General features: G+C 52.1%; 1 protein-coding gene across 2 annotated transcripts in view; it reads left to right on the top strand.

Annotated features, from left to right (window-relative positions):
* CMIP (c-Maf inducing protein) overlaps positions 1–27,677 on the top strand; it is a 228,780-nt gene that overhangs the window by 155,103 nt on the left and 46,000 nt on the right. Inside the window, exons 1-2 of one of the 2 annotated variants that reach the window (XM_025988584.2) lie at positions 17,091–17,316; positions 23,112–23,273. In XM_025988584.2, the coding sequence (XP_025844369.1) occupies positions 17,299–17,316; positions 23,112–23,273 (180 nt within the window). In that variant the 5' untranslated portion in view covers positions 17,091–17,298. Of the gene's footprint in view, positions 1–17,090; positions 17,317–23,111; positions 23,274–27,677 lie in introns of those variants that run through there. The other variant, XM_025988583.2, reaches the window with a different exon arrangement.

Raw genomic sequence — 27,677 nt, 5'->3', positions numbered from 1 at the left:
AATCAAATTCTGGTTCTATGGCTTACTCTTAGGGTCTGCATAGATTCTGGCAAGTGTTCATTAATTCAGATGCAGTTACACCATACCAGGCATGGCTGTGCACTTTCCTGTCCCTTGTCATTAAGCAAATGAGGAAACCAAGGCTCAGAAAGGTCTAATGACTTACCCTAGCCACACAGCAGATTTTAGTACAGATCTATGGGGCTGCCCTGCCTCCTACTTGATCCAGCTGTACCTGATTCTGAGCTCTGAACTCTTCAGCCCACTTAGGATGAGACCTTCTGCCTCTCCTGATACAGCCTCTCTTTTCACTATATTTATAAGCAACCTCTTGGCTTTCTTCTCTTCCTCTTTTCAGTGTCTTTGTCAAAATTCTTGCAACCTCAGCTTGATTTTTAAAATATTCTAAATATTGTTTAGAATATTGTCACTGTTCCCCTACGCTGTGTGTGTGCAAACTATAGCTGCCATGCACATGGAGAACCCATTCTTTTATTTGTAAATAATGTTGCCTATTAAATACTACATCCCCATTGGTTTAGTTTTTACTGAGTTGTACTGGTATCTCTGGGGCATTCTCAACAGAGAATTGCTCCTGGGGGAGCCAGATTGGTTCTTTGGGGCCTAAAAAATGTTAAGGTAGTACACTAGTACGTGGCCCTCCAAAGTTCAACCCCATTCATCAAAATCTTATTTTTTTAGTATTTAATTTCAAAGGGAGGAAGGGAAATAGGAGGGCGCTGCCTTCAAAAGCTCCAGGGGAAGGGGGACCGAGGATAACTAGAAAAAGACTGGGAAATGCTCAGTCCGCCCCAGGTGATGTTGTGGGACAAGACAGCGTAAATAGGACATCTGTGTGATATCCTTGCCGCCTCCGCTCTGTCCCAGCAGTCCTGTTGTTCAGTGGCCTCAGAGCTGGGCCTCTGCCTTCTCATACTGTCACCGTCCACTTGGGGAGTTTCCTTGGCCCAGACTCTCTGTTCGGAGCATTGTCTTATCTCTATGAAAAGTCCATTATTGATGCTTGCATGTGAGGAAATCCGAGTCACCGGCCCGAGTTCCCAAGACTACCCAGAAGGGGAGTGGGGTTTGACCCACAGCCCATCTCCCAGATTCCCTTTCCTGCTCCCCACCCCCGCTCCCCAGCAGCTCCACTCTTCTCTTGGCCTCCTGCCTTTGGCCAGCACTGTTCAGGGAGATCTTTCTCGCAGGAGGACTAGACAGCGAGCATCACCAGTCCCTGGAAGGAGGGTGGGATGGGGTTTACTCTGGGCAGTGGGACAGCAGTGCTAATGCTCCCAGGATCCTCTGGAGCAGAGCATGCTGTCCTGAGGGCTCCCTGGAGAGGCCAGTCCTGTTTGGTTTGGGTGGTTTGGCCCCTGAGGCCAATCCCTAGGGGTGTGGAAGCATAAACAGTTGTACTGAGTTAATGAAGCCTCATTTCTGAGTCAGAGAAATGCACCTTGCAGGCCAGGTCATATGGAGACAGGCATGTCTGTGTGTGCAGGACTGGGAAGGGACAGACCTGCTTACCTGCACAAGGCCATGAGGGGACAGCCCTGTCCCCGTGTGCAAGGCACGTGAGGGCACAATGTGCATTTATGGAGCTGCGAGGAGACTGGCCTGTTTCTGTGTCCCAGGTTTTTTTTTGTTTGTTTTTTGTTTTTTTTTTTTAAGATTTTATCTATTTATTCACGAGAGTCACAGAGAGTGAGGCAGAGACACAGGCAGAGGGAGAAGCAGGCTCCCTGCAGGGAGCCCGATGTGGGACTCAATCCGATCCCGGGTCTCCAGGATCACACCCTGGGCCAAAGGCGGCGCTAAACCGCTGAGCCATCTGGGCTGCCCTGTGTCCCAGGTTTTGAGGCAAGACACCTAGCTGTCCACAGCTGTGAGGGTCAGGCCTGTCGGGTGGACAAGCACCCAGCTGGGAGGAGACATGCTCCCCCATGAGGGAGCCCCAAGAAGCAAGATATATGTTTTTACATAGCTGGTGCTTCTGGTGCCTCCAGCTCTGAAAAACAGCCTTTTCACTTCCTGAGAGGGGTTCCATTGTAGGCCGTGGCACAGAAGTCTTGAAAACCAAGATGGTTTTATCCCCAAGGGGAAGTTGCATTACTAAGAACAGTTCCTGAGGTCTGTCCCAAGTGCTGGGGGTGGAGAAGCAGACTGTGTGTGAGAGGAGAAGCTGACCTGTTTTCCTGTCCCAAAGCTGCGGGACAGAGGAATGCCCTGGGCTCTGTCAAAATCCCAGCTCAGTTGTGTGTCCTCTGGCATTCTGCTCTGGCCCGGCTGCCTCCTGTCCCCAGGCAGGTTTCACCACTGCCTTGTGGTCACCCCTTCTCTGGCTCTGTCCCTCTTCTATACAGCAGGAGGGTGGAAAGGAATGTGGGAGGCATGTGCCTGTGTGAGTGAATGAGAGAGAGAGAGAGTGTGTGTGTGTGTGTGTGTGTGTGTGTGTGTGTGTGTGAGAGAGAGAGAGAGAGAGAGAGAGATAGAGACAGAGACACAGAGAGAGAATGTTGCATATGAGGGGTCACCACGTCAGGAGTGCATTGGGTATGGAGCGTGTTCATTTGGGCCTTAGTTTTCTCCTCTGTCAAACAGGGATGATCCAGCACCTTGCTCACTGGGTCGTTGTAAGGTGGGAGGCTCCCTGCATGTGAGGCAGTTAGAAGGGGGCTGGCAGGCTTGGCTGTGTGAGAGCATCACAGGCACTCCATCTGTGTGGTTCAGTGCCCACCCCCCAACCCCTGCACTGCCCCTGCAAGGCATGTTTTAGTATCGGGGATGAGTAGAAAGTGTCCTCAGGAGGGCCCTACCTGTAGTGGGTGGCTGGTTGACCATTCCTTAAAGGCTTTTGAGCATTGCTGTGCCTGGCAACTCATGTACATTCACTCCCTTAGTCCTTTCATGGTCCTGCCAGGTCTTCACTACCCCATCTCCTAGATGAGGGGCCAAGGACATTGCCAAGAACAGCCAGCTCCTAATGATGTCACAGTGGAGCTTCCACATTGGGCCCTGGCTGAATCTGACATGAGAGTGGCCCATCCTATGCTTGGAGGCCCCACCGAGGCACAGCCACCACCATCAGGGTCCTCAGTGTGCAGGTGAAGACTGCGGCTAGAAACCTAATCCCCTCCCTTATTGGGGACTTGTGGGGGCTTGACCCCCACCCTACTTCCACACGGTGAGGGGTGATGGTCCAGCTGCTGCCCAGATTCCCAGGCAACCAGGTCAGAGGGACAAAGGGCCCTAGAGCCGATGCCCCTTCCCTAGAGGGAAGCTCAGGGGGAAGAGTGGACCCCACAGTAGGTACCGTCCCCCGCACCAGCTCTGACTTTCCTCCTAGAGCTGCTTCCCTCTTCCTTCTTGGGCCTTTCTTCCTAGGGAAGAGCCACTTCCGGTCCTGCATCTGTGGCCCAGACACCTCCCAGAGCTGCAAACCCTCCCAGCCTGTGTATTCCGAGTCTTCATCCAGCTCCCCCTACCCACCCCACCCCGCAGCAAAGGCAACAGGTGGCCATCGTCACCCCTTTGAACCCTCATGAACCCAAGGAGAAGCCTGTCTCCCTCTTTCCATTTCACAGATGTGGAGAGCGAGGCTGAGAGGTTAAACCCCTTGCTCAGGGTCAGTCAGCTGGAGTGTAGACAGAACTCTGAGTCCAGAACCTGGGGTGGGTCTGGACCACCGGGACCGCGGTGCACACGCTGGACAGTGAGCTGACACTGCCTGGCCATCTCCCATCTCCTTTCTCTTCTGGTGTCTGGAGTGTGCAGGGCCTCAGTGTTTCTGTTTTGCGCAACATTTCATGAGAGCTTTACATTTTTCTCTCAGTCTCGCAGACGTCAGCACAAGGATTATGGGAATTAGCCTCTGACTTGGCAGTCCCATTTCTCACGGGTAAGGGCTGATTGCCCTACCCTGTCCTGTATGCCCCAGGACCACCATCCAGCACCTGTCCTGGGCCCAGAAGGTCAAGCTCAGGACCAGCCCACCTCCACATCTGCCCCAAACATGCTGTATCCCCAGTGTCCTCAGACACCATCATTGAGGCTCTGCGTGCCCAGACCCAGCCTTGCTCCTGGCTTCCCATTGCCCTGGGTCACTGCTCTCCTGTGTGGCTCCTGGCTGGGCTGGCCGATTCAGGCCAGGATGTCCCTTTGTCTAGGGGGAGGGCAGTGACCCCTGCTCACCCGCCTCTGCCCCCACCACCCTACTCTCTCTCCTTCCGCTTGCTCCCTCCATCCTGTTTATAACCGCCTTGAAAACACCTTTATAACTGCATGAAGGGCAAAGTCCATGTACTCCTGCCAGCCCCCACCCCACCTCGGATTCCTCTCTGGTTGCAAAAGTCCTTGCGGACCTCGGCTACCTTAGTGCGGATGCTTTGGTAGCTGTGGCTGGGTGCACAGCACAGACCGGCCTGCTAGCTTCGGCACGGGATTGCCACCGAAACCTTTCGACGTGTTCAGGCCAACATGCATGAGCTTCTTAATGGCTACATAACATCTGTGAGGAGGTTGTGGCCTGAGTTACCACACGACTTGCTGTGGTTCAGGCTGTTCCGGTTTCCTCAATTACGGATAATGCGCTCGTGCCTTTCCCCTGAAACTAAGCTTCCACTTCTTTGGAGCTACTTTTGTAAGGCACATTTCCAGAACTGTGGTTACATTTCTGGAAGAGAAGGGGTATTTTTTGTGGCTCTTACCACACTTGCCAATATGCTTGCAAAGGAATAATTTCTGCAGTGCCTAAAGGTGAGAGCTTGGGTCTGAACTGCCTGGGTTCAAATCCCAGTGCCACCACTCACTGGTGGTATGACCCTGGACTACTTAGTTTGCTCTCTCAGCCTGCTTTTCCTCCTACAAAAAGTGGGGCTCACAATAAGACCAAACTCATTAGATTCTTGTAAGGATTCAGTGGGTCGGTAGCAATAAAGAACTTAGAAGAGCACCTACCATGTGAATAAGCATTAGATCAATGTTGATTATTCTTACTCTGTCTCCTTTATGTAGAAGGGTCCTGGCAGATGGATCCAGAAGAAGGTGGCATTTGTAAGGCACTGCCATCAGCCCTTAGGGGGCCCATGACAGGCTTCACTGGTCAGTCACTGTGCTGCTTTCCCCTAAGGCAGAACTCTGCTCAGCAGAGCTCCTGCTGGCTGGCCTGAGCTGATGGAGGGAGCAGAAGCTTCCATCCCCCCTGCTCTGTGACCTTCTGGACCATTAGTACATCGAGCGTTGCTAGGATCTACACCTAGTCATGTTGGCTCTGGCCTATGCTGCTTTGGAGCTTGTTCATGGGAGTAGTTGAGCTTCCAGACTGATGCCCTGAGCTTCTGGTTCTCCTCTGCTTGGGAAAGGCACCAGTGTGACTTGCCTGTCTCCAAGAAAGGAGGTAAAACAGGTGGGAAAGGATGGGCAGCAGTTGGCCTCAGACCTCTTCTGGGCCTACGCATACATTTGCTTCATGCCTTTCCAGGTCAGAAAGGCCTGAATTCCATCCAGATTCATTTGTGGCCCAGGGTCAGAGACGGCTTTGTGACTTCTTAACAGGGAGTCATAGGGACTTGGTAGAGATGGTAAAAGGGGCAACCTTCCCAAGAAGCAGGGCTGGGGGAGGAACCTCAGCTGAGGGACGGCGTGGTGGAGCAGAGGCCCTCACAGGCCGCTTCTCTGGCACCCGTGTTACATGGAGCTGAATGGAGGCCTCCAGGGCTCAAGTGGCCGGCTCCCAGGAGGACACAGTCTCCAGACACAGCAGCTACCACTCGTGCCCTTCACTAGGCCATCGGGGCCCTATAAGTAATAACAAGGGTGGCCTCGGGGATTGAAACTAACAAGTGGCAGAGGGCTGGGTAGCCCTGGGGAGAAGATCTCATGCCCTGTGGGCTTTCTTTACAGGAGACAGAATGATAGTTAGGTACCTCCTAATATCAGGAGCTGTACTGGGGGCTTGTGTGTGTGTGTACACTCCTGAAATCTTCCCCAGGTTTGATTAGGCCCATCTCAGAGGAGGAGCTAAAAGTGGAATGGGCTTGTCCACAGTTACACAGCTAGAACCAGGGTCTGAATCAGGGCAGTTGGCTTCCAAGCCCAGCGTCCTCCTCCTCCCAGCAGGAGATGACACCACCATGAACCTGGAGAGGGTGGGGGCATGAGCTCAGCAGCCCCTATCTCTGAACCCAATGAGGCAGAGGGGTGCCTGGCAAGTGTGAGGCCCTTGCAGAGTGTCTCCACTATTCCTGACCAGAGCTCTCTGGCATAGACATGGGACAGTTTGGTCTTGCTAAATAAATGTTCCATTGAAAGAATACATACAGAAAGGTACACAGATCAAAAGAGTATGCTGGATAAATTCTCCCAAGTTCTCAGAGAATTGACTTGAGTAACCAGTCACCCAGATTGAGAAACAGCAGCTGCCTCCCAGGCATCTCCTGGGCCCCCAAACCCCTCTGCTTCCCCGACCACCACCACAGAAGACCACTGTCCTACCTTCTGTTGACACAGATTGGTTTTGCATCCCACTTTAGTTGCCCCAGAGTTTTCCAAAGTGGTCATGCCAACTTACCCACCTGCCAGCAATGTCTGAGAGCCCTCAGGCACAGGACACTTAAAGATTATATTTATTAAGGCTTTTTTTTTAAAGATTTTATTTATTTATTTATGAGAGACACACATGCACACACACACACACACACAGAGAAAGAGAGAGGGGGCAGAGACACAGGCAGGGGGAGAAGCAGGCTCCATGCAGGGAGCCTGATGTAGGACTCGATCCTGGGTCTCCAGGATCCGGCCCTGGGCTGAAGGCGGCACAAAACCGCTGAGCCACCCCAGCTGCCCTATTAAGGCTTTTTTGATACTAAAAAGAACAAAAAGATCTAAAAAAAAATTCCCACTGCCCATAAACCTTATGGTTTATGGTAATACAGTTTAAGTTAAAATAAAACAAGCTACAAATTACATGTAACAAAATGCACATATTTTGACTGTTGGGTGTAGTGAGTTTGGGCTGTCGTATTCACACGAATAGCCACCATCCAAATTCCTGTCACCCCAGAAGATTCCCTCATGCCCCTTGTTCCCCCAGATGTCCTTTGGCAACATTTAAGGAGAATGAAAGCTGTGGGTACACATGGCAGTTTTCGAAGGCACAGGAATGTGTAAGAGGAGCTGTCTCCTCCCCATGCCCGATATCCCAAGGCAGTCCTGTGAGCCTCTCATAGGGGCTTTCAGAAGGTTCTGTGCATATTCCTCTTTAAACACCACATAGCCCATGTTACCCACACTATTCCCTTCCTTGCTTCTTTACCCTTTCATTGCATATCATGGCGATCTCTCTGTAGCAGCACATACAGATCCCCTTCATCCCTTTTTTGGTTTTATAGTATTCCGTTCAAGCAAGGGCCAAACTTAGGGACTTTAGATCTTTGAGTAAAACACTGTTGTATAGATGAGGAACCAGAGTTTGCGACAGTGGATGGGGTGGGGGAGCATGTGTTGAGCACCTACTGTCTACGGGCCAGAAGCAGTGAGAGGTGCTTCTTGCTATGTGACCCTCAGCCCTCAAGACACCCCCAGCTGTCCCCAGTTGGTAGGTCCAGAACCTGAGCTGAGGGGTGGGGGTGGGTATAAAGACCTGCCCCAGGCCACAGAGCAGGAAATGGAAGAGCTGGGTTTGCACCACCTCTCCGGGACCCCAAGCCTTTCCCTGTCTCCTCCTGCCCCAAGAAGGGTTTCCCCAGCCCCCACCAGAAGGCTGGCCTTGGACTCTGGCCATCCAGATCCAGGACCCGCCCCCCCCCCCCCCCCCCCCCCCTTGTGCAGGAAGGTCTTCCCTGGGCCTCTGGAATGGCACATGACAGCCAGATCTCCAAATGGCCGAGAAAGAAGTGCATTCGTGGGTTGTTTTTTTTTCCCCCAGACAAGGAAGGGGGGACCAGAGCTTTGGTGTGTCATCCCACGCATGCTTTGATGGGGGTTGATGAGTCACTGAACCATACAAGGAAGTTTTTTCACGTAAATGGTTTGCGGGTGAACTTGTTTTCTGCCCTTTAAGGCAGATTTTTTTTTTCTTTTTCTTTAAAGAAGAGCTTTTAAAACAGAAATGTGAGGCAACATCTTGACTAGCAAGACCTTTTGTTCTCCAGCATCTGCAGTGGGTCCCTTGAGCAGCTGGGTGGTGGGCAGTGAGCCCCTGAGAGGTGGGGCCGTGGCGGGTGGTCGGGCCCCCAAGGGGAGGGTGGCCTGCTATTCTGCTCGCCTCTGAGGCTCCTACCCGACTGTTGGCTCTGTTGGCTCGGAGACGAGGCCAAACAGACACGGAAAAGAGCAGCACCTGTCCCCACAGAGGAATCAAGGCCTCTCCTCACCTGATGATCATAAAATACCCAGAGGGCCAGCCAGCTCAACTCTCTGGGTGGAAAGGTTCTGGAGAAAGGCTAATTGACCAGGACACCTGGGCAGAAGCACTGCAGACCTGGTGCTGTCACCCACGTCCTGCTCCCCGGGGGATCCTGGTGCCCTCTTAGAACCCGTAGATGGTTGCACAGAAACCCCTGACATGGACACTGGTGCCTTTCTGAGGCACCTGATGCCACCCTGACAGCCTGCTGACTGTGATCGCTAAAGACCAAGGTGGCTTGTTGCCGGGTGGGAGCCAGAGAAATGGCGGGCGCCAGGCAGATGCTCGGGTAAGACCCCCCGGCAGAGCAGTTGGAACCTGACCTCCACCTGGAGCAGATGTCTAGGAATGTGTGGACTCTGAAAAGCACACCCAGGAAGTCTGGGGCCAAGTCAGTGTTAGCCAGGCAGTCCATTGGTGTCTGTTGGCTCTGAAGTCATTGTCACCGTCTACATCTGCCCCCAGGCCTCCCAGCCACAGTGGACATAAGGGTGCCCGACCAGTGGTTCTTAAAGTGGGGGTCCCCAGGCCAGCAGCATCTGCTTCACCTAGAAATTTCATAGACGTGTAAGTCTTCTGTCTCGTAATTGTGAATGTTCTCAGGTGATCCTGATGCCCACCAAAGTTGGAGAGCTGCTACAGTAGCCTGAAGAAAGGGCAGACAGCAGTAGGCATTTATTGAGTGCCTACTGTGTTCCCTCCACTTCACCTGTGTTGTCCTGTTTGGGCCGTACAATGTCACTGAGGTGTGGGGATTAAATCCCCCTTTCACAGGCCAGAAAACTGACTCTCAGACTACCTTCCCTGTGCATCCAAGCCAGAATTCAGACCCGGGTCTGAGCCTCCTTCTGTGTCCTCCACGCCCTGTTGCTGGGTCCCTTGCGGCCCGACATCAAGCATAAGTGGCAGAACAGATCCATGGCTTTTGGGTCGCTCTGCCAGCACCTCCCCCAATTGTGCGGATGACTTAGAATCACCAGGATGTACACCCTTCCAAGTTCCACTCCGGGCTCCATCTCTGACTTCCCCTGGGCGAGCCTTGGCATGTCTGTCCTCCACGAGGCAGGGACAGCCGCTGTGTCAGTCCTGCCTCTCCACGAGAGCCCCTAGCTACTCAGGAAGGCAGAAGCACACAGCACCCTAGATTCAAGCCCACTGCTGTTACCTGTCCAGCCATGCACACTGCAGAGCAGCTGTACATTAATTAGGGAGCTGAACCTTTTTACAGGTCGCTCATAAACTTGGGCCCTTTGCAGAAGGAGCCACCAGCCCGGAGAAGGCAGCCGGACAAGGCAAGGAGACTTCCCGAACAAAGGGATGAACAGATCAGATGCCCCTTGAAGTAAGGTGAGCACTAAAGTGCTGAGACAAATCAACAGCGGAGGCCCCCACTGAGATGCTACCCTCTTGAGACTGAGTGAGGGAACTCCTTATTTGGGATGGAGGCTTCCCTTTATCAGGCCAGGCGGAAACAGGCCCCCAGGGTGCTGGCCCTGCTGCACCCCCCCCCCCCCCCATTTCAGGGAGTGAACTCCCACATGGCAGAGGAAGATGGGGCCTCTGGGATGGTATGTACATTTTTAAACTTACTCGGTGGGTTGCTATTATAACCATGGGTGTTTCCTGTTAAGGACTGGCAGGAGGCCCCCCTGCAGTTTTTACCTAAGGTTCAGTGTCACCCTGCTCCAGGCACAGGAAGGCCACTGGAAAAGTCATTGCAGGGTGGTAATAGGATCTTCTCAAGGGGCAAGTTTCAAAGGTGGGGTCTCTGCCTTGCCTGGGATATGAAGGGCCTGTGTCATGTTTATTGCTAGGACAGGCAGGACGAGCCTCTGGCTGTCTGAGAGCCTGGGGAGGAAGGATGGGCCACGGTCCTGGAGATGCTGGTGGGCTGCGCTGACCAGGGACCTGGAGCCACGGCCCAGCAGACCACCAGGAGGATCTGCACAGAGGGCTAAGCCCAGGCGGGAGGACTGCTGTTTGCTTTGTTCTCATTTTCTAAAAGTAAATGCTACCTTTGCCCACTGATGCACGAGGTGGCTTTATAAAAACACACAGCACAGGGAAATCTATACTGATTGATTTGGAGTGCCTTCAGGGATTAGGAGAGGAAGAGCAAGATGCGGGGACCTGTGCATAATGTGATGCCCCCCCCTTTTTTTTTTAATTCTTATTTATTTATGATAGTCACACAGAGAGAGAGAGAGGCAGAGACACAGGCAGAGGAAGAACCAGGCTCCATGCACTGGGAGCCCAACGTGGGATTCGATCCCGGGTCTCCAGGATCGTGCCCTGGGCCAAAGGCAGGCGCCAAACCGCTGTGCCACCCAGGGATCCCTGTGATGCCCTTTTTGTAAAATGAAATGGGAGACAAAACAGCAAAAACCGAGAACCAAAATAAGTCTATTTGCCCTTGATTATGTGTGGCCGTGGAGAGAGCTCTCAACAGATCTGTCCAGCCTACCACCTGTTTTTATGAAGAAGGAGGATTTAGGGGACACAGCCCCACCCACTCATGCTACCATAGCAGTGTGTGGCCAGAAAAGCCTGGGCATTCTTACCTGACCCTTTTCAGAAAATGTTTGCCAAACCCTCATATGTATGTGGCATTAGCACGGGTTTGGGGGTACAGGGATGGGGAGGATGGGTGGGAGACAGGTGAGGTTAACAGGAGGCCAGCATATATGATACAGATAAATTTATGTAGACATTTATGCTGGTGTGTGTGCACGTATGCACGCACAGAAGGAGAACTCTTGGAATGATGGCCACCAGCATGCAAACATGTAGGCAGTCAGCCACACGATGGAATTTTGGTATTCTTTACTCTCCACCGTAATACAGTCTGTATAATTCTGTCTTCCAGCAAACATATGTTATTTCAAAAACCAGGTAATCTCCTGGAACACTGAAAAGTTAAAAATAATAGGAGCTCAGATACCTTCTGGCTCTTTCCAAGAACGTGGGATTCTGACCGCTTTGAAAATTCTGTGGAAAGACAGGACCTCCTTCATGATCCCAATTTCTGAAATCTTTGTGGATTTTTTTTTAATATTCCTTTTTTACTAAATACACAAGACATGGATGTGGCTTCCTGTGACAATTTGAAACCTTACAGATAAAGCTGAAGCTCCTCCCCCACCCCGGACCTTGGTTTTCCCTCAAGCCACTTCCCTCTTCAGGAAGATGCCTGTCATCAGCTTGACACCCCCCACACTCTGTGCAGTTCATGTATGTAAATATATGTGCACACGTGTGTGTGCACGTGTGCTTGTGTTCACTTCTACATCTACTGTACGGTGGAGGCGGAGCCCATGGCAGACCTCCTTTGTTCTTGTAACTGCTGTCTCGTATGACCCTGTGCGTGGGGCCACCGTTGGTTTGACATGTCTCCACTAGAAAACCCTGAAACACTGATGATGTTTCAGGGGTTTCTAGTCACCCTCAGTTTTTCTCAGAGGTTAACTATGTTCAGTCAGCATTCTGCTGCACTCAATAACTACCATTTATTGAGCACCTACAAAGTGCTGTCATTCAGCCTGAAATATCACAATCTTGTCAGCACCTACAAGAGGCAGGTGGTACTATCGTCTTCATTTTACAGAAGGGGAAATTAAGGTTCCAAGAAGTGATAGAATTCGCCTGAATTCGCCTGCATAGCTTGTACACAGCAGAACAGAAGTTCGAGGTCAGATATGCCCCACTCAGTTTACAATGTTGCACACATCTGAGAGCTGAGAGAAGGCCTTGCCTGAGCCTCCAAGCCCCTGGGAGTTGACAGGTGGTTGGGGAGGCAAGTGAGCAAAGGGAGGTGAGGGTATAGTATTGGGTGTATTGAGTATGAAACCGGGGTTCCCCCCCAGCCTCCCTAGAGTGCTGTGATCAGCTGTGGAAAGCATGCACAACACTTTCTCGGGTGTCTCGGACGGTATTCCAGCGGGGGATGCTACGGAAAGTGGCCTCCCCTGGCTTATGGCCATGTGGAGACGGGTGCATTTCCAGAATGCTGAAAGCAGGTATGGAGCAGTAGCCATGTATGCTCACAGTCTTCTTGACCCTGACTCAGGACAAGCAGGTCACCTAAGGGGGGGGGGGGGGTCAGGTGCCGCTATCGTACAGACAAGGAGACCTCTCATGCAAGAGAGCCTCTAGGCTCTCATGCAAGTAGAATCATCCAGTATTTGTCTTTTTGTAACCAGCTTATTTCATTCAGCAGAATGTCCTCGAAGTTCCTCTGTGTTGTAGCATGGGTCTGAATTTCCTTTTTCTCCGTACACCTTATTGTCTACACCACGTTTGTCCATCTACTCATCAGTGGACACTTGAGTTGCTCCCACCCTTTGGCTGTAGTGAATCATGCTGCTGTGCACATTGGCGTTTAAATATAATTTAAAATATACTTATGACCCCCCAAATATAAGTAACTAGGCTTCACCTTGCCCCCAACACCCTTCTGATGAGATTGTCCCATGATTGGACTCTGTTACTGGAATGCTGTTTGAAACCCCCCAAGTGGCCCTAACACGTGGCCAGGATGGAGAACCTTGAAATGGTTATCTCAGGACGTACACCTAGCATGGAGCCCACCGCAGGAGGCCCTGGGCTGTCAGCCGGTATGACGGGGTTGCTCTGGACTCGCATGTGACCCTCATAAAAGGAAAAGGAACTCCATTTGCTCCAAGCCAGAGCCCACCCTATGACTCCTCTCTCTCAAGGACTCGAAGTTGGCCCTGTGCTGACATCCTGAATGCCAGAGGCTCCACTGCAGCTCCCCTGGGGGTCCAGGTACCTCCTTGCAGCATGGTTGAGATGGCAGGTGCCCAGGTTTACTGGCAGCCCAGGGCCTGGTGTCGAGTGTAAACCCTCTGAGGGAGCAAGAAAGACACGGGGGTCCACTTCCCCCCCAGGAAGAGAAAACCCAACAAATTCCAAACTGAAGAAGAGCAGGGAGAGGCAGGTGAGGGCAGGGGGTGGCACCCTGGATGTCCGTGCCCCCACCCACACCACCACACGCCCATCAGATGGGCTACAGCTTCCATCTTCATAAAATAAAAGGGTCGGTCAGCTTGAGTGGCTGAAGTGGGTGGTGGAGCCAGCGGGAGGGCTCCGTCCTTGCTTTACTGCTCACCAGCTGTAGGAGTTTCGTGGGGCTGCTGTGACAAAGTGCCATGAACCCCGGGGGACCTAGAGCAAGAGAAATTCATCTCAGAGTAGTGGGGCCAGAGATCCAAAATCAGGGTGTCCCCTCTTCCACGCAGATGTGCCTCCATCCACACACCCTATGGGAGGTCCTGGTCCTTCCTTCTTCGGAGTTCTTGGCTTGTGGATGCAGGGTTACAACCAGCTTCATGTGGCAGCCTCTCCCTGTGTATGTGAGGCCCCGCACGGCCTTGCTATAAGATTGCTGGTTGTCGGCTCTAGGGCCCGCCTCTGATCCAGCCTGAACTCATCTTCACTTGATGGCACCGGCAAAGACCTACTTCCAGATAAGGTCACATCCACTGATATCAGAAGTCAGGACTTGGATGTAGCATTTGGGGTACATAACCCACACCACCAGCAGCATGACCTTGGGCAAGGTATTAACCCCTCAGTCCCCCTCCTGTGTATCATGGGGACAGACTCCTAGGCCCTACCGGACCCCATCTGGCTCTAGAGTTGGAATCTGCCTTAAAAAAAAAAAAAAGATTTAGTTACTTATTTTACAGAGAAAGCACACATATGAGCGGGGTGAGGGACAGAGGGAAAGGGAGAGAAAACCTCAAGCCCACTCCCCACTGAGCAGGAAGCCCCATGTAAGGCTTGATCCCACGACCCTGAGATCACAACCTGAGCTGAAACCAAGTGTCGGCTGCTCAGCCAACTGAGCCAGCTGGGTGCCTCAGGATTTGCCTTTAAACAAGACTCCCCACATGGTTTCTGCTCACATTTTGTTTGCAGAGCACTCGATAGTCTTTTAAAAGACTAAGTTCAGGGCTTGGCACAGCAGAAGCACTTCAGACATGTCAGCCATTATCTCTGATCTTTGTTTTCCTCCATTTCGTAAACCCCGAGAACACCTTCCATGTGCACTGAGAAGTTCCAGTCACCACACACAGCAGGGCAGAAGTGCACGAGGCATAATCCCTGCCCCGAGGAACCCAGAGCTCAGTGAGAAAAACAGCCACATGCAGTCTTTTAAATGTGGTCAGATGGATCCATGTGATGATTGGATTTTGCCAGGTTCGGCGGGCCCTGAAGTGCCAGGTAGGATGTGGTGCCTGGTGGGGAGCCTGGCACCAGGGCCAGTTCCTCTCCTCACCAGCCTGATGCGTGGTTGCCCAGGCAACCAGCCGATGCCCGGGAGACAGCGCTCGGCCACCGTGCCCGAGTTCCCACTGTTTCCTTGGAAGCAGTAATGACTGTGGAGAGACCGCCTCCGGCGGGCATGTAGGGGGCTGAGTGCCCAGGCTCTTCTCTTTCAAACAAATTGTCTGTCTCCCCAGGACCTGGCTTTCCAGGCAGGTGTCAGCTGGACACCCAGCTGCAGTCATTCTGGAGCTGCTGTGGGGCAGCCCCGCGTTTCGGAGCAGGTGCAGCCTCCATCAAGGCAGAGGAGGCTCTCAGGTGTGCCTGCCAGAGCGGCTCGGTGGTGGGCCATGAGGACCCACAGCTGCACTATCTCCCAGTTCCAGCTCTGGCTCTTACTTGTCATGTGACTCGACTGCTCCTAGCCTCAGTTTTTCTCCTCTGGAAAATGGGCCTAATTACATCATGCACCTTGTTGAATGGTTGTGAAGATTCAAAAAAATTAGTTTATATAAAGTGCTTCACACAGGGCCTGGCCTATGGAGAGCACTCGGAAGTGGGAACTGTTATACTCTCATGTCACTTGTCACTGATGTCATCATGCAGGGTGGTTGTTCCTGGAACGCGGTAACCACTGAATAAGTGGTAACCAATATTACTGTGTTTTGTAACTTTGTTAGCTTTACCTGCTAACACAATCCATGCTTTACCTGCCAGCTAATGGGGGATGAGGGCTAGGCCTGTGTCTCGTTTTGTGTCCTTTGTCTTACTCCCAGTGCCTCCATGGAGCCACTGCCCAGAGTAGGCATCCCTGAACTCCTCTTGAAAATCCTGAGTCCCTGGAGGGTAATCAGTGATGAATCCATCTGTCAATTAATTGTACCAGCAGGTAACAGCTCGGTAATTGTATTGGCTAAATTAGCATCTCTTTGCACGTCCACAGGGGGGCTGAGAGGTTTTGAGCCATCTCAGGTTGATGGTCAAGACCTGAGAGCTTGGGCAGCCCGGATGGCTCAGCAGTTTAGCGCCCGCTGCCTTCAGTCCAGGGTATGATCCTGGAGGGCGGGGAACGAGTCCCATGTCGGGCTCCTTGCATGAAGCCTGCTTCTGTCTCTGTCTCTCTCTGTGTGTCTCATGAATAAATAAATAAAATCATAAAAAAAAAAAAAAAAAAGACCTGAGAGCCAGGGAGGCAGTGTGGGGGGTGATACGCATGGGTCAGTCACAGGCCAGGCTTGTATCTGAAGACAAAGTGATGATCTTTGATGCCAAAAGGGTTTTTTTTTTTTAAGATTTTATTTATTTGGGCAGCCCCGGTGGTGCAGCGGTTTAGTGCCGCCTGCAGCCCGGGGTGTGATCCTGGAGACCTGGGATCGAGTCCCACATCGGGCTTCCTGCGGGGAGCCTGCTTCTCCCTCTGCCTGTGTCTCTGCCTCTCTCTTCGCTCTCTCTGAATGAATAAATAAATAAATCTTTAAAAAAAAAAAAGACTTTATTTATTTATTTATTCATGAGAGACACACCGAGAGAGGCAGAGACACACAGGCAGAGGGAGAGGTAGGCTCCTTGCATGGAGCCTAATGCAGAACTCAATTCCAGGACCCTGGGATTACGACCTGAGCCAAAGGTAGACATTCAACCCCTGAGCCACCCAGCCATCCCTTAAGATGTAGTACCCAGTCACTCTGGAGGACTAAGAAGGCCAGCAGACTAAGCGTTGGGGCCCCCAGAAACACACTGTTTAGCAGAGATGAGTACCTACGTGGCCCCGTAGCGAGTCATGAAGGAATGAGGAGGTCAAGGGCCCCTCTCTAGGAATCAGAGAAGCTGGAGAAGTTGCCCAACCAACCAGTCTTCTGGGTGTGCAGGGGACATTGGGGGACACCACCCTATAGACCTGGGAGGGAAAGTCAGGGGAGCAGGACAGGTAGGCAGGGTGCTACTTACATTCTGGCCCCAGAGTGTTGCCTGAGTATGAAGAGAGGCAACGAATGTGTTACTCGTCCTCTGGGGACATTGGTGACAGGGGCCCCGAGGACCTTAGGACAGCACTGCCCAGTGGAACTTTGTGCAGTGACGTGAGTGGTCCTTCTCTGCGCCGTCCACTATGGTAGCCCCTGGCCACTTGTGGCTGTCGAGCACAATGTGGCCAATGGGACCGAGGCACTGACTTTTTCATTGCATTTCATTTTAATGAAGTTAAATGTAAGGAGCCACATGGGGCTAGGGACTTTGGGCCCGGGCAGCACAGCTTTGGGCCGTCTACTGGAAAGAAGTTCTAAAAGCCAGTCCGGTTCCTCCCTGGCTCGTTTTTCTCGGCAGCTCCAAGGAGCTCCCGGGCCGCCTTTCCTTCACTGACGGGAGGTGGGAGCATGCGTGCTTGTGCGAACCTGAGCCTCAGAGGCTGCGGCAACCAGCAGAGCAGCCCCATCACCGGGAGGCGCGCTTCCAGCACATTCTGAGTCACGCCTCTCCTGGTAAGGGGCACACTCCCGGCGACAGCTCGTCTCCTGTGGAGGAGCCGACAGGCTCCACTTTCCCAGGCCGGAGAACCCCGGGCGTCTGTAGTTGCCTCTGCCGTGGGAGCGGTTGCCGGAGAGATGGCGGATGTTGCCCAGGTAACGTCCCCTCCCTGACGAGCAGAGGGTGAGGACTGCAATGGAGTGACTGACTGGCTCTGGCTCTGGCTCTGTCACACAGGAGGCAGGAGGCTCTCCCCGCTGGCTCTATTGTTTCGGGAGCTGGAGGGGCTTAGTCATGGATGCCAGGAGCCCTGCTGAGTTCCATGTCCTCTGGACCCCTCACTCCTAGGACTTGGTAGGTGACAAGAATGAGAGCTGCGGGTTAGCCAGGAATGGGGCTAGGAAGAGCCACGGAAGCCTTGGGCAGGATTTGGTCTGACCTGACATTGCAGATGAAGCAACTGGAGTACAAGTAATAGGCCCTGCGTTCCATGAGCACTGGGGCTGTCTGCTTTGCTCGCTGCGGGGATCCTTGTACCAACACAGTGCTTGGAGGAGAGGGCTCCTGGTCATTTCTGTTGGATGGTTGGATAGATGATGGATGGATGGATGGATGGATGGATGGATGGATGGATGGATGGATGAGTACACAGGTGGATGGCTGGGAGGACAGGTGGATGGATGAAGTAGAGCTTAGATTTGGACTGAGGTCCTCTGTTGCAAACTTGCACTCTTGACCACTAAGCAGTACTGTCTCTGTCCAGCATCCTCCCCTACCTGCCTGAGTTGGGGGGGGTTTTCTTAAACACTTTAATTGAAGTATGATTTACACACCTTAAAATCCACCAGTTGTAAGTGTATGATTCAGTGATTTTAGTAAATTCAGAGTAGTACAGCCATCACCACAATCCTGTTTTAGAATATTGCCATCATCCCAGAAGATGCCCTCATGTCCCTTTGCAGTCTGATCCCTGTTGCCACTACCCAGCTCCCCAGTCCCTGGCAATCAATGACTGTTCCACCTTCTGTCTTTATAAATTTGCCTTTTCTAGACGTTTCATATAAAAGGAGTCCTACGATATGTGGTTTCCTCCTGGCTCCTTTGACTTAGCATCATGTTTATAAGGTTTGTCTATATCGTAGCACATATGAGTAGATCCATCCTTTTTACTGCAAATACTAGCCCACTGTCTGGATAGACCACATTTTGCTTACCTGTTCACCAGCTGACGGACATTTGGGTGGTTTCCAGTTTGAGGCTGTTAGGAATAATGCTATGGATGTTCATGTACATGTCTTTGTGTAGAGTCTGTTTTTATTTTCTCTTGGGTCAATTTCTAAGAACAGAACTGCTGGGTCGTACGACAAATTTATGTTTAATGCTTTGAGTAACTAACAAACTGTTCTCCAGTGGTGCTGACTACTGTGTGTTGCCATCAGCACCACGCACAGATCCCTCTTCCTCCACATCCTCACCGACACTCGGGATCATCTTTTCGGTTACAGCTAGCCTGATGAGTGTGAAGTGGTGTCTCTTTATGGTTGGAACCTGTATCTCCCTGATGGCTCACCTTGTTGAGCAGCTTTCCGCATGCTTACTCCTAGATTGGCTTTGGCTGGAAAAGCCAGGGGTTGGCAAACTTCTTCTCTAAAAGGACCAGATAGCAAATATTTGGGGCTTTGCAGGCCATGTTGGATTTCTATCATGAGTTCTTTGGATTTTTTTGCTTCACAGCCCGTAAGAACATTCTTGGCTTCCTTCCCCAGAAAGGAGCAGGGGGCTAGGTTTGGCCCCTGCCACACTTTGCCAACCCCTGCTTTAGGTCCCTCACAGAGAATTCCAGGGCCCCTGCTGAAAGAATCCCAGTGGCCCATGGGGTCCACGCTGAACATGGCCGAAGGTCACCCCTGCCTCCTGGTGAAAGGGCTCCAGGAGAGGCTCCTGCGAGCCTGGCCATCAGGGTTCCAGAGGCATCCCAGTCCCAGCCCCACAGTGATTCATCACCAGATGAGTTCATCAGAGTTCCTGGGATGAAACCTGCTCATTTGTCACCCCAGGTGGAGTGAGTGGGTCCCTGGGGGTCCTGGGCTGGTCTCCCTCTGTGCTGTAGCTGCTCTGTCCCAGACCTTAGAGCCTCTTGTGGGTGCCAGCAGCCTGTCCACCCCCCATGACTATGATTTCACAGCCCTGCTCTCCACCTGCTGCTCCTCCTGGCCCCTCCCGCAGCTCCTCCACCCCCTAGTTGCCTGGCCTCCAGCTCTCCAGGCCTGGTGGACTTGTCCTGGCCTTCACTGTATGCCACCAGGCATTCTTAACCCCCTTCATCACTGTGTCTCCTGACAGATCTACCCCTCCTCTCCACTGTCTGCACTAGCCCTGACAGATGTGATAGAGGGAGACCTTTGGAATTAACCAGAGCCGATTCTGACTCCTGAATTGTCCCTTTCTCGCTGTGTGACCTTGGGCGGGTCGTGCCACCTCTCTGGCCGTGAGAGTGCTGTGTAAATGGGATGCTAGAGTCCTGTAGCAAACCTTGCAGATGTGCCCCTCAGCCACTCCACTCTGAAGGCTACTCCCCCACGACTACATGTGACTGCCTGGGGGCATGTTCTTTTCTGGCTCTGAGAGCACTTTGTACTGGGCACAGTGCAGCCAGAAGTACGGCAGTGTCCAGGGGGCTGGTGGGTAAATGCTGCAGCTTCTTCACTCCCTGGTGGGGGAGGGGTAGTGCACAGTCTCCTCGAGTCCCCACAGGATGCACAGCCACCCCCACGGTGGTCATGATGCTTGGCAGCACCCTGTTCATGATGGCCTCCCCCTCCCCACCCTGCATTGCTTTACAAATAAAGAAACCATTTGCACTTGGGTTCTTGTCTTAGGGTCTACTCTGGGGGCTGCTTAGCCTTGGCAGGTCCCCAGCTTCCAGGGTTACAGTGAGGATGGAGTGAGGTGATGGCCAGAAGCATTCACTGTGGTGCCTAGTGCATAGTATGCGCTCAGGACACATTGGCCCTTGTGACAAACCCTGGGACTTTCTGATTTGGATGCACCCACAGGACCTGGGGATGCCCATTAAGTAGGGGCTCAGGCATTCGCAAGAGAGCCGTTGTCCTTCCCCCTCTAAGGAGGTGTGTGTTGGTGAGTGCTGAGGGTCATGCTGTGCAGGGGCCCCTTTTGCCTGACCTTGCTGCCTCAGAGTCTTGGTGATGTTTGTCTGAGTGTGGAGGACTGCGGACAGCACTTGCGGCCACCAGCAGCCCCCCCCACACCACACCCCACAATGCATTGGCCATATCTGGCGAAGTTTCAACGAGGGTCGGGTGGAACTATGTTCACCAAAGATTAATGATTGCTATTTCTAGGCTGTGGAACTTCGGAGGCCCTTTTTTCACTTACCCTTCTCTTTGTGCTTTTCAGCATGGTTTACATTTCTTACAATGAGCAGGCATTATTTTCACAAAAAAGAATGAAGTCATTATTCTTTCAAAGGTAAATAACTTGCAGCTGATCAGAAGATAGGGCCCTTACGGCTCAGACCGTATTCCACTCTGGAGTCTACTGTGGGAAGATGAGGATATACATCATGTGGTTTTCTTTGGGGCTTAATATACGGCAAGTTTCTGTGACCATTTCGCAGCCATTTAAAAATAAAGCAATTCTCTGGGTGTGGAGCAAAACCACTGTGTCCAGGACTCAAAGAAGCATTCATCTTCAGGGATGGATCGGGTTCTTGCCTTGGGAAGTATCTCCAGGGTATTAGACTTTGGGCACTTTGTGTTTGCACCAGACCAGGCAGTTCGGAGGTGACAGTGCTCCTGGCTAATGGTGACAAGGACTGGGGCTGGTTCCTGGCCCCAGGAAGCCTCACAGAACTGGGTGTGTCTTGTCATTAAAATCATGGACTCAACAAATGCTCGTTGTCACCATCATCCCCACCAACTGCATATTTACTGTTCACTTAAACACCCTCTCCTGACAGTAGCCATGCATGTCTTCTAGTCCTTGTAGGATCTAAAATGATTGACAAGTCAATGTTTCTGGTGTTTCCTCACACTTGCCTGAAGAAAATGATGCTGCCTCCACTCTCACCACTTGTTTCCTCTGCCCTGCTGCTGCCCCTCAGAGAGGGCTTGTGCTAGTCTAGTTCTTGATGAGGGATGGTGACCGGCAGAGCACAGCCAGACCAGGAGGGAGAATAAAGAGGCTGTCGTGGGCAGGCAGGCAGGCTCGCCAGCAGGTTAAAGAGTGGTAGCGGGGGACAAGCTACATTGAAATATTGGTGCTGTGAGGTGCCTGGGGGACTCAGTCAGTTAAGCATCTGCCTTCAGATCAGGTCATGATCCCAGGGTTCTGGGATGGAGCCCCACATTGGGCTCCCTGCTCAGCGGGAAGTCTGCTTCTCCCTCTCCCTCTGTCTCTCCACTTGTGCTTTCTCTCTCTCTCTCTCTCTCTCTCTCTCAAATAAAAAATTTTTTAAAATGATCTGGGATGATGAGGGAAAACAGACTTTGGTGTGAGTTAACTATGTGGGTGATGCTGGTGATAATGGTGATGATGGGGCATGCATTAGCAAGTGAGAGACTGGAAAATCATGAGTTTGGGAACAAACAGGAGAAAGAAAGTGGGATCCTATTTGCATTGCTGTGGGCTGTCCCTTCTATCCTTTACAAGCTTTTCCATAGAGGGAGGTTAAGAATCAGGATTCCCTTCTTGTGGCCAGTGTCTGTTCTGCTTGGACTCTGCCTTTGAATGTGACTCCTTACAGAGAGTGGACCACATGGGTCCAGAGTTTATAAAGGTCATCCCATGAAAGACGCTGCAAAGTATTTTCATGCCTGATTTGCAGAAGAGGAAACTGAGGCTCAGTGAGTGATATGCTTTATAGGAGGAACCGGACTCATCTGACTCCAGAATCTACCGTGTGTTCCACACAGAGGTCTCACTCAGCACAGTTAACTACTCAGGTTGATAAGGAACAGCTTCCCTCAAATACCTCCTTGAAGGCACTGGGTTCCAAGACCATTTTGTAATTCCAAACTCGGAAATGGATGATCAGGGAGACCCTGGCAGCACCGGGGGCCAGTGGGGGACCCTGACCTCCTCCCTCCCCACTCCCTCATTCAGACTCTGGCTCAGAGATTATGACTTGTCACCCTGACTGGCTGCTGGGCGGTGACACTAAACTTAGGTTTTCCCCAGGGAGCAGAGCACTTAATGAAGGAGTTCATCCAGTGGAGACTCCCAAGCAAGCCAGGGCAGCAGTGGGGCAGGCAGCTGCAGAGCCGGGAGGGAGTTTGGCTGGGACCTCCGCCTTCTGAGGGCTGCTGTTTCCATGATGTCAGAGAGGCGGAACTCTGCCCCACATCGAGGGAGACAGCAGCCCTCGCCCCAGTGCTTTCCAGCTTTGGACGCAGCCCTGAGCAAAGGTGAGAATGCTCGTCTTACTCACCAGGCGGAAACTGAGGACTGCCTTCTCGTTTCCTGGGGGCCTCTGGGCTTGTCACCACCTGGCTGGAGTTGGATTCCTGACCCCCAGCCCATCTGTCCTTTTTCTTAGCTGGGCTCCACTCTCCAAGGGGACCTCTTAGGACCAGGAGGAGGGAAACCATGTCTCCAGCTCTGTAGACCCTTGAATGCTTCCACTCTGCATGTGATGCTTAGGGAATGCTTTTGGCAGACGTGAGCCTTTTCATTCTTTTTTTTAAGTCACTGGAAACAGTGTGGAGATTTCTCTGCCAGTGTCCAGGAGGCCTGGTTGTTTGCAGGCATAGCCTTTGACTCCGGGCAAGACTTCTTTCTTTGGGAGTCTGTTTCTTAGGAGGGAGCGGTCCACAGCAACGGCTTCTCAGGGCCTTCTACGTCCTAATGTATCTGTTTCTTTGATCATCTTTTGTCTTCCACCATGAGCACATCAATAACATGTCTGTGTCTCTTTCTGTCTCCCAATCAGAAAAAGATTTACAAATATAAGAAAGTCCTGAGTAACCCAAGCCGTTGGGAAGTTGTGTTGAAGGAAATCCGAACTCTGGTGGACATGGCCCTGACATCCCCCCTGCAGGATGACTCCATCAACCAAGCCCCACTGGAAATCGTCTCGAAACTGCTCTCAGAGGTAAGACGTTCCTCCTGTTTGATTTTGCACACCGCCCACCCCTCCTTCCAGTTTTCTTCCTTTCCCTCTGCTGAGCCCGGTGCTATACCAGGCAGCAGAATTGGACCTGAGTTTACTCTGTCTCCACATTGCCAAAGGAGGCGAGCAGCCTGCAGGAGCTGAGAAGGAGGTTTGCTCCTGTGCCTGCAGCCGAGCCACCCCAGGGGTGTGGCAGGAGTGAAGGGGCAGCTGTCACCACCCTGCCATGCCCCACCACAAAACATGGGGGGATTGGTCTTGGGCCTGAGGCTGGGCTGGCGGTGATGATGGTGAATTTCAGTGAATTTCAGAGTTTTCCAGTTCATGCCCGAGCCAGAGCACGTCTGGAAAACCCCCAGACCGCGCTTCCTCCCTGCCCTTTGGCGTTGGGGTCGGTTGCTCCACCCATGTCTGTCATCCCCCACTGCCCTGGCCTGCATTAGCTCCAGGGGCCCAGGCAGCAACGACTTTCTGCCCCCATCACCCCCACAGAAGCAGAAAATCCGGCAGCGGTTTTCGCAGCTGGCACTGCTCTGCTTCACCAGGTGGCCCCATGCTAGGGTGTGTGCCACACCGGACACTGGCCTGGGCATGGGGATGAGGACAAGCCCCTGCCCGCCAAAAGCCTGTGTTCCAGCGGGGACAGACAGGGGTGTGGGGGCTCAGTCAGTGTCAGTCACGCTGTTCGCGGAGACGTGAGGCTGCTTGGAAACACTGTTTGCTCTGTCCCAGGCCCTATTCTCAGCTCCTCACAGATACTAATGCTCGTCTCAGTTGTTTGCCTGCCTGGCCCCCTGGAGACACTGCATTGATGACTCCTGATTTAAACTCTGCGTGGCCACCAGAGTGATCCTTCTGTCCTCCTCCCCTGGGAGGGGCCCCTGCTCTCCTGGCACCCCCGGTTTCCTGGGTAGTTTCGAAACACCCCACTCTGAATCCATACAAGCTCCCTCTGCCTAGAACCACCCCTTCCTCTGCGGACCCAGGCTGGTTGCTGCTCATCAGCCCAGGAAACTGGCCCAGACCTTCCATGTCTGCTGAATAGAGGGTCCCTTGCCCTGGAGGCAGGTAGGGGGAGGAGGTAGAAGGTGAGCGGCAAAGGTGGTAGCAGGTAGAGGAACAGAGGACGTGCTCTCAGGTGTGAGGCAGCTTTATTTCACAGAAGAGTGAAGACTCGGGCTTTGAAATGAATCACACTCAAGGTCTGGAATTTGAGACCAGGGTGGGTGCTGTATACCCAACTTTGAATCCTGGCTTCCCACTCTGAGCAGGGGCTGGCTGCTTACCATCAGCAAGCACCTGCTGTGTGCCAGCAGGTGTCAGGTGCCATGTACACAGCATCTCGTGTGATATATCCTCTCTGAGAGATGGGCCTGGCTGTCTCTATTATACAGGCAAGGAAACTGAGGCCCAGAGACACTGAGGGACCCACTAAGGAAGCAGCAAGGCTGGAAATGCCCCCTGAGGGCTCCCTTGCTCTCACAGCAAGGCCATGTCACCCACCCCCTTCTGCCCCACCAGCCCCACCCCCACCATCACACCATCCTTAGATCAGGCTCGCTGTCAGGACGATGGGAAAGGTGGCAGGCAGGCCAACCTTCAACAGCAGTGATTTCCCATCTTACATGTTTCATCTGACCGCACGCCCACAGGCCTTTGTGTCACTTCTCAGGCCAAGGTTTTAAAAATCATCTGATCCCCAAGCACTAGGGTGGAAAGATAAAGGCATTTGAAGGTGAAAAGAAAAGAGGAAGAAGCTTGCGTCTGTTGTGTACCTACTGTGTGTCAGGCAGGGGGTCAGTATTAATCACCCTGCCATTTGGTAAGGGACAAGAGCTGGGGCTACAGCCCAGGCTTAACACCTCTCTGAGTGACATGTTTTTTGAATACATGCTCTGTGACCACTGCTTCGGCAGGCATTGAGAGCTGATACTTTACACTTCTCCAGGGACCCTGTGAGGTAAGTACTAAAATGTATAGCCAAGTAAACAAAGGCTTGGAGAGGCTGTCACTTGTCCAGGGTCACTTGGATGAGTGATGGGCCAGGATCCATGCCCAGGTCTGTCTTACTGGAAAGCTCACGCTCTTGTGCATAGATGGGGCATAAACCTGGATTGGTGAAGACTTTCTGGTGAGGGGGGCAACCCAGCTGTGTGAGACATGGTGGTTGAAGGCAGGTATTATGGAAACAAAAGGACCTGGTTCTACCCTTCAGGTGCTAACTGGCCTTGGATAGTTTCCTAGGTCTCTCACTACCATGTTCATCTGTGAGTTGGGGCAAAGATTAGCACCTATTTCATAGAATTAAGGATCAGGTGCTCTAATATATACCAAGTGCCTGGCCCTGTGCCTGATATGCAGGGAGCACTTGATAAATGGTCACATTTTTATTGTCATGGGAGATGGTTATGATCTTGACCTTAATAAGCACTCCCAGCTGAAGAGTCTGGGGGATGGATGGAAAAACAAATGCTCTTTCCTCCTTGCCCTTTTTTGTTTAGAGAATATGGGCTAGATTATTTGTTCTCTTTACTCACATTGTCCCCAGGATCTCCTTCTAGGAGGCTCGAGGTATCACCACACCAACAGAAGGTGGGCAGGATCCCGAGGAAGGGACTGGGGAAGGGAGGGGGCTGTTAGTTCTGAGAAAGGACTGTCCATCCACTGCCCAAACAAAGCTGGCTTCCCTGACTTCCTGGGCCCTTGTTGAGTTGAGTGTATGGAGAAGCCACTCAGTTTAGAGTTCCCAGGCCCCCTGTGATGCACTGGCTGTTCGTAGTTCTCTCCCCCCAGGGTTGAAAATGGCCTTGGTGGAAAGAAGCGTCCCTGCAGAATGGCACAGGCTGCCACCAGCGATTAGAACAAAGAAATTGGCATCTGTGCTTGCTGAAGGCTCTTCCTGGGAAGGTGCACAGGTGCAGTAAGGAACAGGCTAGTGCTTTCAGAGCCGTCCACCACAGCCTGAGAAATAGAACAGCCCCTGGCTAGGGCCAAGCACCATAGCTTGGTAGTTAGAGATGCAGGCTTGGACATCAGGACAGACAGCAGTCAAACCTCCCGGGCAAGCAACTGAGCCTCTTGAGGCGTGGGTAGCTCACCCGTCAATGGGAGAGTAGAACCATCAGGTAGCTCACCTGCTGACGGGAAGAGTAGGAGAACCATGGCAAGAAGGAAATGGGTGAGATGAGGCTTACGAAGTGTATTCAATCTGAGCATAGTGAGCCCGTCATCAGCCATAAGGAAAGACCAAAGCCAGGCTTCCACTGACCCTGGGCAGAAAAATTACTGATGTTTAACAATCTGCCATAAACAGGCCCCTTAAACTCTTCCAATATCCACAAAAAGAAAAAGCCATTGAAATCAAAAAAAACATCTTTTCACCTTCCTGTGTTCCCGGATTCTAAGCACTGAGGGCCAGGCTCTCTCCATGGGAACCCGGGACTTGGGAAGGTGCAGACAGGCCCTGGTTCTGTGGCCATCTTCACCCTTTGAGCGCCCAGATAGGAGCATATTCATGGCCCACTAGCTTCTGTTTTGCTTCAGTGGGTTGTAAACTCGTTAGATATCCTGATGCTCTTAAACCTGATGCCAGGTGGTGAGCAGGGTGGGGCTCTTTCCAGAACCCAAGAACTGCCGCTCTTGCCAGTTCACTGGTGCGTTACAAGGGAGGAAACGTGGCTCCATTAGGAAATCTGAACAGACACCAGTAAGCGCCCAGGCCCACCTAAGCGAATAGCACACCTCAAAACTAGCAGAGAAGACAGTAGAGATCGTTTCTGAGTTTTCCCATGACTTCTCATTTCTCACACATTCATTCCTTTCCTCAGTCACATAGTCACAAGATGGTGGTGACAGGTACCAACTGGGTGGGAAAATCCCAGATTAAGGAGAAAAAAAATTAAGTATAATCCATTCAACTTTCTCTTGTTTCTGTGAGTTAATTGTTACAATTCAGATTTAGCCAAAACTTGTTCAGCTCCTTGATCACCATTCTTCCCTGGGAACCCAGTTGAGAACCACTGAAATAATATGTGTGCTGTGCCTAAGAGATAGCGTGGCACACAGTCAAGGTTCAGAAGACTGTTTCTTTCCCTGTTTACTGTGAACCTGCCTTCTGGCTTCCTAGTGGCATATGTATGACGAGAACGAGCGTGGGGTTAAGCCCCATCTATGTATCCTCTCAACAGAAGCCTACAGAGGATCCACATTTATGGAAGAAGAAACTGAGTCTCACCAAGGAGAAGTGACTGGTCCAAGGTCACATAACTCACAAGGGGGGAACTGGGACTCGCAACTCAGTCCCCCGCCCCTCCAAAAGCCATACTTTTCTCCCTTCCTGGCTGATTCTTTGAGGGTGTTCTGATTTGCTTAATTAAGAAAAAGCAA

Source organism: Vulpes vulpes, chromosome 12 (genome assembly GCF_048418805.1).
Source record: "Vulpes vulpes isolate BD-2025 chromosome 12, VulVul3, whole genome shotgun sequence".
NCBI lineage: Eukaryota > Metazoa > Chordata > Mammalia > Carnivora > Canidae > Vulpes > Vulpes vulpes.
Note: the sequence above shows the minus strand (reverse complement) of the source record. Positions and strands in the feature narration are given on the sequence as shown.